Below are 18,648 nucleotides of genomic sequence, written 5' to 3' on the forward strand. Positions count from 1 at the left end.
TTGTATAAGCTAAAAATGAATCAAATAATTTTTAAACGGCTAATTTAAGGAATAAAATATCAAAAGCATTAAAGACATTTTTAACTTATATTTGAAATTTATTAATTTCGTCCAGTTTTATACAAATCTAAAATTGTAAACAAAAAGTTGTCAGCGTTGCATTTTTCGTGTAGCTTTTGTTTAGAAGTCCAGTAGGCATGTATGCAAAAAATAAAACCATCACCTCATCATTTAAAAAAGTCAAACAATCAACGAGTTATGTCAAAACTCCGAGTGAGAAGAGTAAGTGGTCAATTAAGTGAATGACAAAATTGAATGCCTTCTTTCTGTACAGGTTTCACTTTCATTAGTTTTTCATTGTTCATTTGTTTGTAGTCCAAATAATAGGACATTTCGAGACAGCGTGATAACTTGACTGTTGCTGTCCCATCACATACAAACCTATTCTGCATATTTCTGTTAGGAAATCCTCAATGAAATCTGTTGGGGAACATTTTCTGGTAGGCTGTACAGTAGGAAATTGTAATGTAATGGCCTATTATTTTATTATTGTGGGCCTGTTACTTAATTATTATGACATGTTCCTACTTAAATTATTATTTTATTCTAAAGAGAAGAAAGAAAGGAAATTGTAATGTAATGGCCATTCAGGACATAGTTATAAAATAATATAGAAACAGTTCAGTATTCTAAAATATTGCTTCTCCGAAATATTATACATGTATAATTGTATATTGCTATCCTAAGGTTAACAAAGTACAGTTCTTCTCTGTACCAGGCATACAGGTAGCCAACTGGACGCTGGCATGTTTCCATTATACATTGCAGATTCATGCAGATTCAGCAGTCCGCAGAATGTCGTATCACCATATTTGTAATAACGCTCGGACATGATATTATTATGACATGTTCATACTTAAATTATTATTTTATTCTCAAGAGAAGAAAGAAAGGAAATTGTAATGTAATGGCCATTCAGGACATAGTTATAAAATAATATAGAAACAGTTCAGTATTTTAAAATATTGCTTCTCCGAAATATTATACATTTGTATATTGCTATCCTAAGGTTAACAAAGTACAGTTCTTCTCTGTACCAGGCATACAGGTAGCCAACTGGACGCTGGCATGTTTCCATTATACATTGCAGATTCATGCAGATTCAGCAGTCCGCAGAATGTCGTATCACCATATTTGTAATAACGCTCGGACATGATAGCTAATTACCAACAATGCTCCTGGCTATATTTCCTATATAACTCTGATTAGCGGGAGAAAGTTTAGAACGGCACGGGGAACTGAATAGATTAGACTCTTTTAGTTATTTGGGCTAAAACACCTTGGGTTAGGTATCATTGTCAGTGCGTCTCACTTTTCCATAAGAACTGGGTTGAACTTTAAATAAAAACTGTTGACTTTCGAAGTGTTGTTTACTATTCCCTTTGTCACCGGAGTTTATTACGTGACAAAATAACTTAGGTAGTGTCTAGCCGTCCAGTAACCGGACGCCTAGCCTGCGTTCTAACGGGACAGCTAGCAAATCCTCAGGGAATTTTCTAGCCATCCAGTAATCAATTTCTTAATGAATAAGTAATTAATTAATATAGTATATAATAAAGTATATTTTTAATCGTCTCAAATAGATTACTGCATTTTCAGCCGATAAAATGAAAGTTTGCCGAAATCATTAATGGCGAAACGAATAGAAGGAGATGATTATGTCGTTGTCATCTTGTTTTTAGAGAGCGTTCGTTACATATGAGCTATGAACTTGATCAAGTCGAGTCAGGTAAATTTTATTTACAAAGTCGGTAACAGTAACAATATAACATAAGCTCGTGAGAGCTTTTAAAACCAACTTGATGGTTTATCAAGAAGCCTATAATTATATCCATCATAATAAATTAGTAATAGTTATAGTATGTGTGAGAGTGTGTTACCAGGATATATCAGAGCTAGGGGTACATCGAGGGTATTTTTCTCTGCACATATAGTCGAGGCCGGTAGGCCGAGACAGATTTGTGCAGAGAAAAATACCGAGATGTACCCCTAGCTCTGATATATATCCTCATAACACACGAGCATTACATATTATAACTGTTTTATCGTATAGTTTTATCATTAAAATTTATATATTATTTTCATTTAAATTTGTTTATTATAATTTTTACACTTTTGATTCCCTTTCTGCGCCTCGCTGACAGAAACACTAAAAATTCTGTTTTAGAAAATGTGTTCCCCAGATAGAAGTATCAAACAGATTCCTGCATTGGTTTTAAATCTTTGCATTTCATAGGCAAACATATTGTAGGACTTGTTGTTTTGTTTGTAAAAAAAAAATCAAAGAAAAAGAAACATTTGAGAAATCACAGAATTTCATATATTTCATGTATTTCTGAATTTGGCGAATATCGAGTTTTTGAAATATTCTAGTTTATTTATTCTTTTACTTTATAAATGTAGGTGTTTGTAATAATTCTTTCTCTGTGAACTGTAAATTGGAGCTAAAATCATCTTTTCTTTGAAAGGAGAAAATTATACTCCCTCGATAGGACCTCGTTAGAGAAAAAGTGTTGCCATATATATATCAGAACAGTTTTACTGTGCTGATATATATCACAACAGTGTTTCTTTCTAATGAAATTCTATAGAGACTTCTGTGTTGATATATATCGTAACAGTTTTGTAAAATATCAGCACAGATTTTGTAGTATTAATGTGTGTTACCATGTTTAACATACTGGAAAGATCAAAGGAAAACTGCCGCACTATGCGATAAGGATTAGCAAAGATGTAACTTTAGTTTTGATAAGTTTATGCTATTCTCGTTGTGAAAGTAGTGGATCTATTAGATGGGAAATTGAATGTATAATATAACATTTATACATCTCTTTGAACACAGGATAAATTGTTTTCTAGAAAAAATCCTTTACAACAACACTGTGTTGTTTCATACAATGCAATATTATCATTGAGAATTCAAAATTAATTAAAGAATAAAAGTACGAATATAAGAAGATATTTTTCAAAATCATTTTCAAACATTAGAACCAATCAGATTTAATAAGAGTCTGAACATGAACTAAAGAACACTCTCTAACAACAAGATGACAACAACACAATCATCGATTCCCAACACAAGAGGTTTTTTTCTTGATTTCCCATTTTTAAAGGCAGCTAAAAAATAGAAACAAAAACTCATGTTCTAATATAATTTTCATAATATGACAAAACTTCAATTTTAAAGAATGATCATTTTTAGCCAAAACCCGGAGTCCGGTTCCTTCAAAACAACCTAAAAGATGTCTGCTTTATATATAGTAAGTTCCAAAATCATCTGCTATATCTCTCTGTCTGTAGCAAAAATCAAGCCTGTGCTGCTTACAGCTTACCTGAGCTTAACCCTTACCATGCTAAATACGACTGATTCTGCCTTTGCAACCAGTGTAGATCATGATCAGCCTGCACATACATGCAGTCAGATCATGATCTGCACTGTTCGCCATTCAGTCAGTATCTTTTTGGTAAGCACCCCTTTTAACAGTTAATGGTACTGTCCAAATTGAAAGATGGACAAGTTCATTAATGGAACTTAAGCATTGGGTAAAGGGTAAAATTGAATGCTCAGATGAAAGTATATACACTAAAACAATAATGCAGAAGTTTTTCTTTGTTCATATTTGGCAATTCTGTAAACACATTTTGAATTTACATGATATATGGTTAATTTGACCCATTTACACATGTCTGACCTGCTGTCCATCTCTGGCCCTAATTTCACGAAAAAACTTAACTAATTGCTTAGCTATGCCTCTTATTTCAAATGCTTATTTTTGCCCTTTTATGCGTCTTCAGTGTTTACCTTTTCATCTATATCAGAATCATATAATTATGACTATTTTCATAGATCAAAACACAACAATTCCGAAATTTACAGAAAACGAAGTATAGAAGTAAGAAATATACTAAGCAAATACTTAAGTTCGTTATATGAACTTATATCATGCTTAAATAGAAATATAATTGCATGACTGAAATAAGTACTGCAGACATATATACTACTAACCATAGTATGATTTAGCTATAAATACGAAAAAACAGACTTACTACGTAATTACTTGAGTTTTTTTCGTGAATGTTGGACCTGGACTCCGGATCTAGGGGTCCAATTACCGGATCCCTTAGACAACATATTTGCTTAAAACCTGAAAAGTTACTTGCTTAAATGCCTGTCAGTGTAAGAAATTAAATTTTCAATAGTAGTCTGTGAAATAGAACTTTTCCCTATAGATCTATAATAGTTGCTGATTTCTTTTTTAAGTTTTTGAATCCACCTTTGTTTATCACTTATTGATCATGATCAAATTTTAGGACATTCACCACAGCCATCAAGCAGTAATGCAGAGGAAAATGAAATGAAAATGTTGAAGGATTTTGACCTGAACTGGGAGTATGGACCTAGCATGGGTAGGTATTCAGTATCTGTAATTCTGTATAATGCTAGGATAGTGATTGTTGGGTTGCAGTAGAAAGAGGATAGGATGAAATATTGCAGTCTACTTTTGCCATCCTCCCATTCTACTGTTTTACTACTGCTCTGTGTCTTTTGTTAGCACAGTGCCAAATAACCGCATCTGGTCACTCACATTAAGTGTTTATTTTTTATTTATCTGTAATGGGAGGGTAGAAGGAATGTAGGTTAGTAGGATGGCATAAGTAGGTTAGTGATAGTAGAATAGTAGCCTTCTAGTAGGATGGTGATATTGGATAGTGATAGTAGAAGGTAGCCTTTTAGCAGGATGGCAATATTGGATAGTGATAGTAAAATAGTAGCTTTCTTAATAATCATAAGTTGGATGGCAATATTGGAAAGTGATAGTAGAATAGTAGCCTTTTAGAAGGATGGCAATAGTAGGATAGTGATAGTAGAACAGTAGCCTTTTGGCAGGATGGCAATATTGTGATAGTGATGGAAAAATAGTAGCCTTTTAGCAGGATGGCAATATTGGGATAGTGATAGTAGAATAGTAGCCTTTTAGTAGGATGGCAATATTGGATAGTGATAGTAGAATAGTAGCCTTTTAGCAGGATGACAATATTGGATAGTGATAGTAGAAAAGTAACCCTTTAGCAGGATGGCAATATTGGTGTAGTGATAGTATAATAGTAGCCTTTTAGCAAGATGGCAATATTGGATAGTGATAGTAGAAAAGTAACCCTTTAGCAGGATGTCAATATTGGTGTAGTGATAGTATAATAGTAGCCTTTTAGCAGGATGGCAGTATTGGATAGTGGTAGTAGAACAGTAGCCTTTTAGCAGGATGGCAATATTGGGATAGTGATAGTAGAATAGTAGCCTTTTAGCAGGATGGCAGAATTGGATAGTGATAGTAGAATAGTAACCTTATAGCAGGATGGCAATATTGGGATAGTGATAGTGTAATAGGCAGGATGGCAATATTGAATAGTGATAGTAGAAATGTAGCCTTTAAGCAGGATGGCAATATTTGATAGTGATAGTATAATAGTTGTCTTTGGCAGGATGGCAATATTGGGATAGTGATGGTAAAATAGTAGCCTTTTAGCAGAATGGCAATATTGGATAGTGATAGTAGAATAGTAGAATTTTAACAGGATGGCAATATTGGGATAGTGATGGTAAAATAGTTGCCTTTTAGCAGGATGGCAATATTGGATAGTGATAGTAGAATAGTAGCCTTTTAACAGGATGGCAATATTGGATATAGTTATAGTAGAACAGTAGCCTTTAACAGGATGGCAATATTGGATAGTGATAGTAGAATAGTAGCCTTTTAGCAGGATGGCAATATTGGATAGTGATAGTAGAAAGGTCACCCTTAAGCAGGATGTCAATATTGGTGTAGTGATAGTATAATAGTAGCCTTTTAGCAGGTTGGAAATATTGGATAGTGATGGTAGAAATTAGAGTAGTAGCCTTTTAGCAGGATGGCAATATTGGATAGTGATAGTATAATAGTAGCCTTTTAGCAGGATGGCAATATTGGATAGTGATAGTAGAATAGTAGCCTTTTAGCAGGATGGCAGTATTGGATAGTGGTAGTAGAACAGTAGCCTTTTAGCAGGATGGCAGTATTGGATAGTGATAGTAGAATAGTAGCCTTTTAGCAGGATGGCAATATTGGGATAGTGATGGTAGAATAGTAGCCTTTTAGCAGGATGGCAATATTGGATAGTGATGGTATAATAGTATCCTTGTAGTAGGATGGCAATATTGGATATTGATAGTAGACTAGTAACCTTTTAGCAGGATGGCAATATTGGGATAGTGATGGTAGAATAGTAGCCTTTTAGCAGGATGGCAATATTGGATAGTGATAGTATAATAGTAGCCTTTTAGTAGGATGGCAATATTGGATAGTGATAGTAGAATAGTAGCCTTTTAGCAGGATGGCAATATTGGGATAGTGTAGTATAATAGTAGCCTTTTAGCAGGATGGCAGTATTGGGATAGTGATAGTAGAATAGTAGAAAGTTTGATGACTGGGTGATGGTAGGAAGTGAACAACACAGGATTGTTAAGTATACAGTTTCTGTTCTACATAATCTTTTGAGATCTCTGTCAGACTGTGTTCATTAAAACCAGCAACAGTGGTTTGAAGATTTTCTTTATTTTATATTATTAAGCATTCCTTAGTGATAGATAAATGGATTATCATATTCATTTGTTTTGTAGGAATTTCAAGGCTTGAGCGCTGGAACAGAGCAGAAAAACATGGTTTGAACCCGGCACCAGAAGTTAAACAGCTTCTTATCACACATGCGGAGGATGAGAGATATACCCAATGGTGTGTTGAACATGTTAACCTTCACCCTGCTAAATTTCTAAAATGGACTGGTCCATCTTTCAATTTGGGCAGTACCACTTGTTTAACAAAGGGATGTTCACCGAAGATATAGTGACTGAATAGCGAACAGTGCAGACCAGAACCTTCAAACTTCATACGATGGTAGGGCTTATGGAGTAGACGACCCCTACTGTTTTTAGGGTCACTCCATCAAAGGTCAAGATCACAGGGGCCTGAACTTGGAAAACCATTTCCAATCAATGACTTGGGAACCGCTTGACCCAGAATAGTGCAAGTATATAGGATGATTGGACATGCAGAGTAGATGACCCCTATTGATTTTGGGGTCAGTTTGTTAAAGGTCATGGTCACAGGGGCCTGAACATGGAAAACCATTTCCGATCAATAACTTGAGAACCATTTGACCCAGAACCTTCAAAATTAATAGGTTGATAGGACTTAGATGACCCCTATTGTTTTGGGGGTCACTTCATTCAAGGTCAAGGTCAGAGGGGCCATCTGCCTGTCACACTTCAGTTTCGATCAATAACTGGAGAACAATTTGACCTGGAACCTTCAAACTTAATTGGGTGATAGGGCTTACAAAGTAGATGACCCCTATTATTTTTGGCTTACTCGATCAAAGGTCAAGGTCACAGGGGCCTAAACATGGAAAAGGGTTTCTGACCAATAACTTGAGAACCACTTGACCCAGAATGTTGAAACTTCATAGAATGATTGGAAATTTAGAGTAGATGACCCTGTTGGGTCACTTAATCAAAGTTCAAGGACACAGGGGCCAGAAATTAGAAAAGCATTTCCGATCAATAACTTGAGAACCATATGACCCAGAACCTTCAAACTTCATAGAATGATAAGACTTATAGAGTGGATGACCCCTATTGATTTTGGGGTCACTTGAGCAAAGGTTAAGGACACAGGGGCCTGAACATGGAAAACACTTTCCGGTCAATAACTTGAAAACCACTTGGCCCAGAATATTAAAACTTCATGGGATGATTGGACATGCAGAGTAGATGACCCCTCTTTATTTTGAGGTCACTCCATCAAAGGTCATTGTCACAGGGGCCAGAACATGTAAAACCGTTTCCAAACCATAACTTGAGAACCAATAGGCCAAGAATGTTGAAATGTCTTGGGATGGTTGGACATGCCGAGTAGATGATCCCTATTGCAGCCAACCATAGTTGTCTCTTGGACTTTTGCTTCTGTCCCCTATTGACTTCTTGCCTATTACTACTATGCATTGGGGGAGACATGCGCTCTCCTACAAAAGCATCTTCTAGTTCAAATAGTCGAGCATTGACAGCTCTTGTTTGTCAAGTTTTCATGTTGGCTGGCATAAAATGTCATTTAGACATCCTTTATTAGCTCACCTGAACAGAAGGTTCAGGGTGAGCTATTAGTATAGGGTGGATGGTCAGGCGTCCAGCATGGGTCGTCCACATTTTTACTTAAACATCTTCTCCTCTGAAACTACTGCTCAGAATAACACCAAATTTGGTCTGTAACATCTTGGTGAGGTCTTCTATCAAGTTTATTCAAATGGGGGCATTTGGCCTCTTTAAGGGGCCGCTAGAGCTAAAAATAGAAAAACCTTTAAACGACTTCTTTTCATGAACCGCTTGATGGATCTTCATCAGACTTGGTCTGTTGTTCAAATGGGGGTACTTGGCCTCTTTTAGGGACCGCCCGCTAGAGCTAAAAATAGAAAAACCTTGAAACGACTTCTTATCATGAACTTGTCCACCTTTCAATCTGGACAGTACATTAACTGTTAAATGGGGTGCATACCAAAAAGATACTGACTAAATTGCGAACAGTGCAGATCATGATCAGGCTGCACAGATCATGATCTGCTCTGGTCGCAAAGGCAGAATCAATCATGTCCAGCATGATAAGGGTTAAGCTCTATTTTAAAGCATACAATGTATTTTCTTTTTTTCAGTCTGTGGAATGACTACAAAAACATCATGTGACGGGATCATACATTCTACAAAATTGTCTGACAGGGTGCCATGCTAAACAAAGTCATATGACAGGATATGATTGAATGGGATTTGGACTTTATAGGTATTCAACATGGGACCATTTACAGATAAATCTACCAGACTTCTGATGTACCATTCTGCAAACACTTTCGATAAAAAAATGATTTTACAATCACACCTGTAATTAACAGCCAGCAGAGGGATTGGCACATTCTGGCTGCTTTAAACAGGTGACTGCTTAAGACAAGCAAAATCAATATGGGAAGTTAGCTGACTGGCTGCTTACGGCAGGTGACTGTTTAATACAGGTGTCAGCTATGGCAGGTTGAACTGTATTACAAATGCATTAATGTACTGTTAAAAACTTAGTGTGTTAAATGCCATAATTCAGTTGCTATTAAATGATGTTACTAATATTATAGAAAAAAACTTGATGTGAAATTTCATTATCCATTAACCAGAGGTAAAAGGTTGAAGCAGCAGCTTAATGAATGTTGGCTGACTTGAAGACAGAAGAAAACACAGTATCTCTAAAAAAGATTCTCGGAGAACTTCTTCGGCAAAACATTTAGTTATTTGGCCCAAAGGTTTAGATTCAGTGAAATCTGTGTGAATTCTTTCGATGAAATCAAATTAACGTGTGATGAAATCTGTAAGACTGTAAGATGTTGGTACATTTCATAACATGATTTGAATTTCTGCTGGCAACACTAGAGTACAGCAATATTTAATACTTTCAAAAGAAAACTTCACACTCTACACAAAGAAATCCAGAGATTTTTTAAATGCATTTGCATCATATCTCTCTGCTGGAAAATTTTGCAGATTATCAGGAATGGCTTTAATTTAAAAATATTGCTTTTATATTGCTCATACATGTAGTGAAATGCAAGATTTGAATTTTCTGCTGGCAACACTAGGGTACTTTATAGAATACAGCATTATTTAGTATTTTCAAAAGAAAACTTCACACTCAACACAAAGAAATCCAGAGACTTTTTACATGCATTTGTGTCATATCTCTTTGTTGGAGAATTTCACATCTTTTTTATGAATTGCTTTAATTCAAAGGTATTGCTTTTATATTGCTCATACTCAGAAGTCCCATTTTGTTTTCTGTGAAATCTAGAGGCATGTATTTGTTATATAGGGTATATTATGAAGAACATTTGTAATTTAACTGTATTTATTATTTATAACATAACAGTTAGAAAATAAATTTAATATGACCCTTTTCAAGTTATAAAAGTAAAATTTGCTAGATAAATATGCAATGATATTTTGTCAACATTTTTAAGATGATGGAAATTAGACAGTTTTTACAGAGTTACTTCCCTTCCCTTCAGGTAAAATGCTAGATATCACTCGGCATTTAATCTTTTTTCACCTTCTTGTTATTTCATTGTTGTTTTCATTTTGTTTTTGATATTTTATTGTCTTTAGCAATTTAATATCTAAAAGTTTCTACTAAAAGATTAAAGGTATGTTAGATCCAAATAATTGAAATTTCATACTTAACAACATGGACAATTACTTCATAATTATAGTTTATAAAAATAAAATTAACAAGTTTATGTGTATGTATTAACAGTTACAACTATTCATTAGGTTTAAAATAGTACGCCTGTGTACATGAATAGATAAACACAATATAAATGTGTACTACCACTAAAACACTGGCTGTTTTTAAGAATCAACTGTTACTGCATGGCATTTAATTATGAATGTAACTCTATACACAAACTTAATTTACGTATTTAGTCAAATTAAATACATTTGACATATATTCTATACATTTGAAGTATATATCTGAAGATAAAATATTTTATATTGAAAGATGGCCATTGGATATCTTTAAATTTGCTATGAAGGTAAGATTATCTTCTATTAATAAATTTCAAGGGCCGAGCGCGAAACTATTGTAACTGTATATACATAAAGAACAAGATAGAGTAGTTTCCTGCTCAGCCCTCAATTTGTATAGAAGCCTTTAAATTGTTGTTTTCTTACATTTTTGCATATAGCATATATGCGGGAAGAGGCTGATGAAGCTTTCAATAACGTTGTATTCTCTCAAAGTTTTAAGAACAGGTTGAAGATTAAACACATACTTTTTACATGAAACCCTTATTTTTTCGAAAGTCAACAGTTTTAGAGATTGAGCTTTTGTATTGTGTAGACCAATCATTATTGAAGTTAATTCTTTTTTATGATTTTTATTTTTTATTTATTATAATTTATAATGTTTACAGATTTTATTGTTTGATTTTATTGAAATATGTTTTGTTATGTGTATTTTATATATTGTTCTACTATATTGTTGTCTATTTATACTAATATAATTATTTTATCATTATGACATTTTGGTTTTTACTTCATTTGTAGCTTGACTATTTGAAATTTTTCACTAGAGGTTTTGTTTTCACCTTTTCATTTGGGTCAGTGTCTACGTCTAAAATTGTTCTGTGTAAGCAGGTTTCTCAAAAATACGGTGTCAGATGCATTTAATTTTCAAACTTATCTTCTGTTCATGTATCGTGAGATGACCTCACAGGACATATGAGCCATGCCATGAGAAAACCAGCATAGTGGCTTTGCGACCAGCATGGATCCAGACCATGCGTCTGCGCAGTCTGGTCAGGATCCATGCTGTTCGCTAACAGTTTCTCTAATTCCAATAGGCTTTGAAAGCGAACAGCATGGATCCTAACCAGACTGCACGGATGCACAGGCTGGTCTGGACCCATGTTGGTCACAAAGCCACTATGTTGGTTTTCCCATGGCACAGCTCAATTATGAATATTGCATCTATTTTGTCAAAATTATATTCTGTTTTTATTTTATAGTTCTTTGTTAGAGTTTTACTTGTAAGCATGCTCCTCAGAAACTATAACACTAAATATTTACAACTTTGGCATCATGAGATGGCCTCACATGGCAGATCTCATTGCCCTGGCTTACATTTTGGCAATTTTTTTCAGGAACAGTAAGCAGTCAGGAATTAGCAAAATGATTCACAAGTCTTAAGCATCATAAAATGATCATTTTTATCCAGGTTCTCTGGCTTAAGTTTAGAGAATTATGCCCCTTTTTAACTTAGAAAAAATTTAGCGAAGCTTTTATATGTAAGCTAATATTATGTTGAATGGTTTCAAATAGTTAAGCATGCATTCGTTAGACTACCATTTTATGTGTTTTGTATTTACAACCAAACCAAAGCTGATGTTTCTTGGATATATTTTTATCGTATACATAGACATTCAAAATGGAAAGTTGAAATAAATGCACCATGAAGACAATTATACGTTGAGTGCTTTATATTCTTCATTCTGGATCACTTTGCCCTCTTGGTATTTTGTTATCCAGCCTGAATTCTACCATATATATGGAAGCCATCGCATTTAAAACTGGACAGTGGCACATTTTACTTATATCTTGATTTGACTTTAAAATCAAACAAAATATGATCTATACATTTGTAGTTCACCTGATCCTGATCAGCTTGTCATTGGTGTAAAACTGTGTCTGATTTGTATGATTGAGAATTCTGAATATTAAGGGACATCGATTTTAATATGATTGTTTTTTCCCATTTAAGAATTTTGAAATGTTAAACAGTACAGTTTTTTTCTTTCTGAAGACATGAAAGAGACAATTTTTTTAACCTTTAGACTGCTGTCGGCAAGTGATACTGCCTTTGCGACCAGCGCAGACCAAGATCAGCCTGCACTGTTCGCTATTCAGTCAGTAAATTTTTATTGAACACCCCTTCAAACAGTAAATGGTACTGCCCAAATTGAATGATGGACCAGTCCCATTGTAGAAACTTAGCAGGGTAAGGGTTAATAGATGGCCATGATACATGCCTGAATTATTTCATACGAATAACTGAATATCTGGGACAACATAGTCGGTACATTATTGGTACAAAATTAACACGAACGATTTTATTTACTAGTAACTGCAAGTCGCCAGACTATTTCTAAATTATGCGAACAAACTCAGAATGAAGTGATTTGTTTCTTTAATCACATCTAAATATGCCTCAAAACAGAACTTGGTCTTAAATACAATTTTTATTTTTGAGGCCCCGTATTGGTAAACGTGTTTATTTCTGTAATGTCATGTATACCTATATAGAAAGAATAAATATAAATTTCAGATTTTCAATCATATCAAATATGTATCGATTCAATAATATCTGTTATTACAGAGAGGGTTTGATTAAAACTTAAAAGAGTTGTTCCACATCATCACCCACATCATTTTACACAAGGGCCATCACTCTTGCATCAATATTTCATTCCCCTTTTTGCTTAAAATTTAAGTTTAATGTTGATGCTTTTTCACCATGACCCTTTTATACTTATTTAATGTTTTGATAAACTTTATCTTTATCTCTCTTATTACTTAATAATTTTGACACAGACTCAAGCTATTGTCCAATATCTTCATCCACATTGGAGTCATTAAACACTCCAGTGACAGCTCCAGCTTACTCATATGTGCCAAGTTTCACTATCCGGCATTGAAATAGTCGAGCTTGCTGTCTCCTGTGACAGCTCTTGTAGTATTTCCTGTACAACCGAAACAGACATCTTCAAAATTGACTGTATAGTAGATATTTCTAGTTTCATAAAAATGTTGTTTATTCCATAAAGCACATGTTGGCACTCCCAGTACAAAGGCTCGGTTGTTTCAATGTTCATATTACAGAAATCACATAGATTATTAGAAACCAATTTACATGTATATAAATATCAACCAATTGGAAGAATTTCATTAAACTTCTTTCATTCTTTTCCATGAACAATTATAATAAACATGTGAAGTTGTGTACCCACACCTTGTCGCCACCTTGCCTGCCCCCCCCCCCTTCCAACCCCCACCTCCCCCCTCAATTTTTTTTTTTTTTTAGCTCACCTGTCACAAAGTGACAAGGTGAGCTTTTGTGATCGCGCAGCGTCCGTCGTCCGTCGTCCGTCAGTCCGTGCGTCCGTGCGTAAACTTTTGCTTGTGACCACTCTAGAGGTCACATTTTTCATGGGGTCTTTATGAAAATTGGTCAGAATGTTTATCTTGATGATATCTAGGTCAAGTTCGAAAATGGGTCACGTGCGGTCAAAAACTAGGTCAGTAGGTCTAAAAATAGAAAAACCTTGTGACCTCTCTAGAGGCCATATATTTCACAAGATCTTCATGAAAATTGGTCAGAATGTTCACCTTGATGATATCTAGGTCAAGTTCGAAACTGGGTTACGTGCCTTCAAAAACTAGGTCAGTAGGTCAAATAATAGAAAAACCTTGTGACCACTCTAGAGGTCACATTTTTCATAGGGTCTTTATGAAAATTGGTCAGAATGTTCAACTTGATGATATCTAGATCAAGTTCGAAACTGGGTCACGTGCGGTCAAAAACTAGGTCAGTAGGTCTAAAAATAGAAAAACCTTGTGACCTCTCTAGAGGCCATATATTTCACAAGATCTTCATGAAAATTGGTCAGAATGTTCACCTTGATTATATCTAGGTCAAGTTTGAAACTGGGTTACATGCCTTCAAAAACTAGGTCAGTAGGTCAAATAATAGAAAAACCTTGTGACCACTTTAGAGGTCACATTTTTCATGGGGTCTTTATGAAAATTGGTCAGAATGTTCACCTTGATGATATCTAGGTCAAGTTCGAAACTGGGTCACGTGCGGTCAAAAACTAGGTCAGTAGGTCTAAAAATAGAAAAACCTTGTGACCTCTCTAGAGGCCAAATATTTCACAAGATCTTCATGAAAATTGGTCAGAATGTTCACCTTGATGATATCTAGGTCAAGTTTGAAACTGGGTTATGTGCCATCAAAAACTAGGTCAGTAGGTCAAATAATAGAAAAACCTTGTGACCACTTTAGAGGTCACATTTTTCATGGGGTCTTTATTAAAATTGGTCAGAATGTTCACCTTAATGATATCTAGGTCAAGTTCGAAACTGGGTTACGTGCAGTCAAAAACTAGGTCAGTAGGTCTAAAAGTAGAAAAACCTTGTGACCTCTCTAGAGGCCATATATTTCACAAGATCTTCATGAAAATTGGTCAGAATGTTCACCTTGATGATATCTAGGTCAAGTTAGAAACTGGGTCACGTGCCATCAAAAACTAGGCCAGTAAATCAAATAATAGAAAACCTTGTGACCTCTCTAAAGGCCATATTTTTCATGGGATCTGTATGAAAGTTGGTCTGAATGTACATCTTGATGATATCTAGGTCAAGTTCGAAACTGGGTCACGTGCGGTCAAAAACTAGGTCAGTAGGTCTAAAAATAGAAAAACCTTGTGACCTCTTTAGAGGCCATACTTTTGAATGGATCTTCATAAAAATTGGTCAGAATGTTCATCATGATGATATCTAGGTCAAGCTCGAAACTGGGTCATGTGCCATCAAAATGCAGGTCAGTAGGTCAAATAATGAAAAAACCTTGTGACCTCTCTAGAGGCCATATTTTTCATGGGATGTGTATGAAAGTTGGTCTGACTGTTCATCTTGATGATATATAGGTCAAGTTTGAAACTGGGTCAACTGCGGTCAAAAACTAGGTCAGTAGGTCTAAAATTAGAAAAACCCTTTGACCTCTCTAGAGGCCATATTTTTCAATAGATCTTCATGAAAATTGGTCAGAATGTTCACCTTGATGATATCTAGGTCAAGTTCAAAACAGGGTCACGTACCTTTGAAAACTAGGTCAATAGGTCAAATAATAGAAAAACCTTGTGATCTCTCTAGAGGCCATATTTTTCAATGGATCTTCATGAAAATTGGTCAGAATTTTTATCTTGATGAAATCTAGATCAAATTCAAAACTGGGTCACATGAGCTTAAAATCTAGGTCACTATGTGAAATAATAGAAAAAACGACTTCATACTGAAAACTGGGTCATGTGGGAACAGGTGAGCGATTCAGGACCATCATGGTCCTCTTGTTCATTTTTAATTTTCTATCAATAATATTTATAATCAACATGTAAACATTTGTACCCTCCCCCCCCCCCCCCCCCCCCCCCCCCCCCCCCCAAAAAAAAACAAAAAAAAAAAAACATTCATTTTCTGTTAATTTGATTTTGACTCATGAAATTATTTGCTTCTTTGTAACATTCTTAACTTTTTCCTGGGTATATTTTTAGCTCACCTGTCACATAGTGACAAGGTGAGCTTTTGTGATCACCCGTGGTCTGTGCGTCCGTCCGTGCATCAACTTCATGTCTGCATGATAGTGGTTTCGTTTATGATTTTATTTTAACCAAACTTGCACACAACTTGTATCACCATAAGATCTTGGTTCCTTTCTTGAACTGGCTAGATCCCATTATGGGTTCCAGAGTTATGGCCCCTGAAAGGGCCAAAATTAGCTATTTTGACCTTGTCTGCACAATAGAGGCTTCATTTATGATTTGAATTTAATCAAACATACACAAAACTTGTGTCACCATAAGATCTTGGTTCCTTTCTTGAACCAGCCAGATCCCATTATGGGTTCCAGAGTTATGGCCCCTGAAAGGGCCAGAATTAGCTGTTTTGACCTTGTCTGCACAATAGTAGCTTCATTTATGATTTTATTTTAACCAAACTTGCACACAACTTGTATCACCATAAGATCTTGGTTCCTTTCTTGAACTGGCTAGATCCCATTATGGGTTCCAGAGTTATGGCCCCTGAAAGGGCCAAAATTAGCTATTTTGACCTTGTCTGCACAATAGAGGCTTCATTTATGATTTGAATTTAATCAAACTTACACAAAACTTGTGTCACCATAAGATCTTGGTTCCTTTCTTGAACCAGCCAGATCCCATTATGGGTTCCAGAGTTATGGCCCCTGAAAGGGCCAGAATTAGCTGTTCTGACCTTGTCTGCACAATAGTAGCTTCATTTATGATTTTATTTTAACCAAACTTGCACACAACTTGAATCACCATAATATCTTGGTTCCTTTCTTCAACTGGCGAAATTCCATCATGGGTTCCAGAGTTATGGCCCCTGAAAGGGCCAGAATTAGCTATTTTGACCTTGTCTGCACAATAGCAGCTTCATTTATGATTTGAATTTAACCAAACTTGCACAAAACTTGTGTCACCATAAGATCTTGATTCCTTTTTTAAACCGGCCTGATCCCTTAATGGGTTCCAGAGTTATGGCCCCTGAAAGGACCAAAATTAGCTATTTTGACCTTGTCTGCACAATAGCAGCTTCATTTATGATTTGATTTTAACCAAACTTGCACACAACTTGTATTACCACAAGATCTTGGTTCCTTTCTTGAACTGGCCAGATTCCATCATGGGTTCCAGAGTTATGGCCCCTTAAAGGTCCAAAATTGGCTATTTTGTCTTTTGCAGCCATATAGATACTTTGTTTATGGTTTTATTTGATACAAACTTCCAAAATATCTTCAACAACAATAAATCTTGGGTTCCATGACAAATCAGATCCAATCGTAGGTTCCAGAGTTATTTTATATCTGATTACCTCCCCTGATTGTAATCAAAATGGATTTATATCAGTAAGTATTTATAGGACTTATTTGAAATTTCATTATTGTCATTAGTTGGACTGAGCCAATCAGGGTAGATAACTATGGACTGATTCTATGTCAAATTACCTCCCTTTATTTCAAATTAAAATGGGTATATCTCCATAACTAATGAAGATACTGATCTGAAATTTCATTTATGTCAACAGATTTATTTGGCAGATCCTTCTTTTGTTCACTTACAATAATTTTTTTTTTAATTACTTCCCTTTTACCTTACTATAAATAGCTGATATTTAGTAACTTTTTTATTATTGGCCGTAGGGAAAAACGGAGACCACTTTTCTGTGGTACAACATGGATGTTACCTCCATTTTTTAGGTGTATTTTGACATATCCGTACCTTGTAAGAATTTTTTTTCTTTTTGGTTAAATTTCTTCCCTTTGTTGTTCCTGTCCTTTGGACTTAGATATTTTTTCTGAGGACCTTCTTGTCCTCAAGTGCAATGATAACAGGTGAGCGATATAGGGCCATCATGGCCCTCTTGTTTTGCTGTTCCTCACCACAGACCCTTTCGGCGGGGGATACCAATTCATCGAATTTGCTTGTTATATTTAGATTAAGTCCCGAAACATTGCCAAAATTAGTTATAACATCTAATAATCTCTCGAACGATTCTTTATTACCGTTATTAATATAAGTTGCATCATCTGCAAAAAGTGTTTGTTTTATTTCACTATTTCCTATATTGATTCCTTTAATGTGTTTATCTTTTCTTATATTATTAGTTAATGATTCCATGCAAACATTAAACAGCGAAGAAGAAAGAGGACAGCCTTGTCGAACCCCGTGTTCAATTTTGACACTTTCCGATAAAAAAAACAACATTGTTAACAATTAGACTGGTGATATCGCTATATAAAAGAGCTTTACCCATTTTATGCATGACTGTCCAAAACTGATGTGCTTTAAACTTTGCATTATAAAATCATGGCTTAAACTATCAAACGCCTTTTCATAATCTGAAAACAAGAGAAGACCAGAAAGATTTTGTTTATCGAGGTATTCTATATTTCAAAACTAAGGCGCACATTTTCTCAAATACATATATCCTTCATGAATCCAGTTTATTCATAACTTATAATATGTGGTAAAACGTTTTTAAGTCAGTTAGAGATCATTTTTGTCGCAATTTTATAGTAGTTACATTAAGTAAACTAATTGGTCGCCAATTTGCTAGTGATGTTTGGTCTTTTCCAAATTTGGGTAATAATGTTAAAATACTTTGTTGTTAGCAGG

At 35.0% G+C, this 18,648-nt stretch overlaps 1 protein-coding gene across 1 annotated transcript; it reads left to right on the forward strand.

Moving 5' to 3' along the window:
* The first annotated feature begins 114 nt into the window (after positions 1–114).
* Positions 115–12,138, forward strand: LOC123533661 (DNA polymerase delta subunit 4-like). Its single transcript, XM_045315411.2, has 4 exons — positions 115–282; positions 4,372–4,467; positions 6,716–6,827; positions 8,797–12,138. Exons 1-4 carry the CDS (start codon positions 198–200, stop codon positions 8,825–8,827), a joined length of 324 nt encoding a protein of 107 aa, XP_045171346.2. The 5' UTR covers positions 115–197; the 3' UTR covers positions 8,828–12,138.
* The last annotated feature ends 6,510 nt before the right edge of the window (positions 12,139–18,648 follow it).

This window comes from Mercenaria mercenaria, chromosome 12, assembly GCF_021730395.1.
Source record: "Mercenaria mercenaria strain notata chromosome 12, MADL_Memer_1, whole genome shotgun sequence".
Taxonomy (NCBI): Eukaryota; Metazoa; Mollusca; class Bivalvia; order Venerida; family Veneridae; genus Mercenaria; species Mercenaria mercenaria.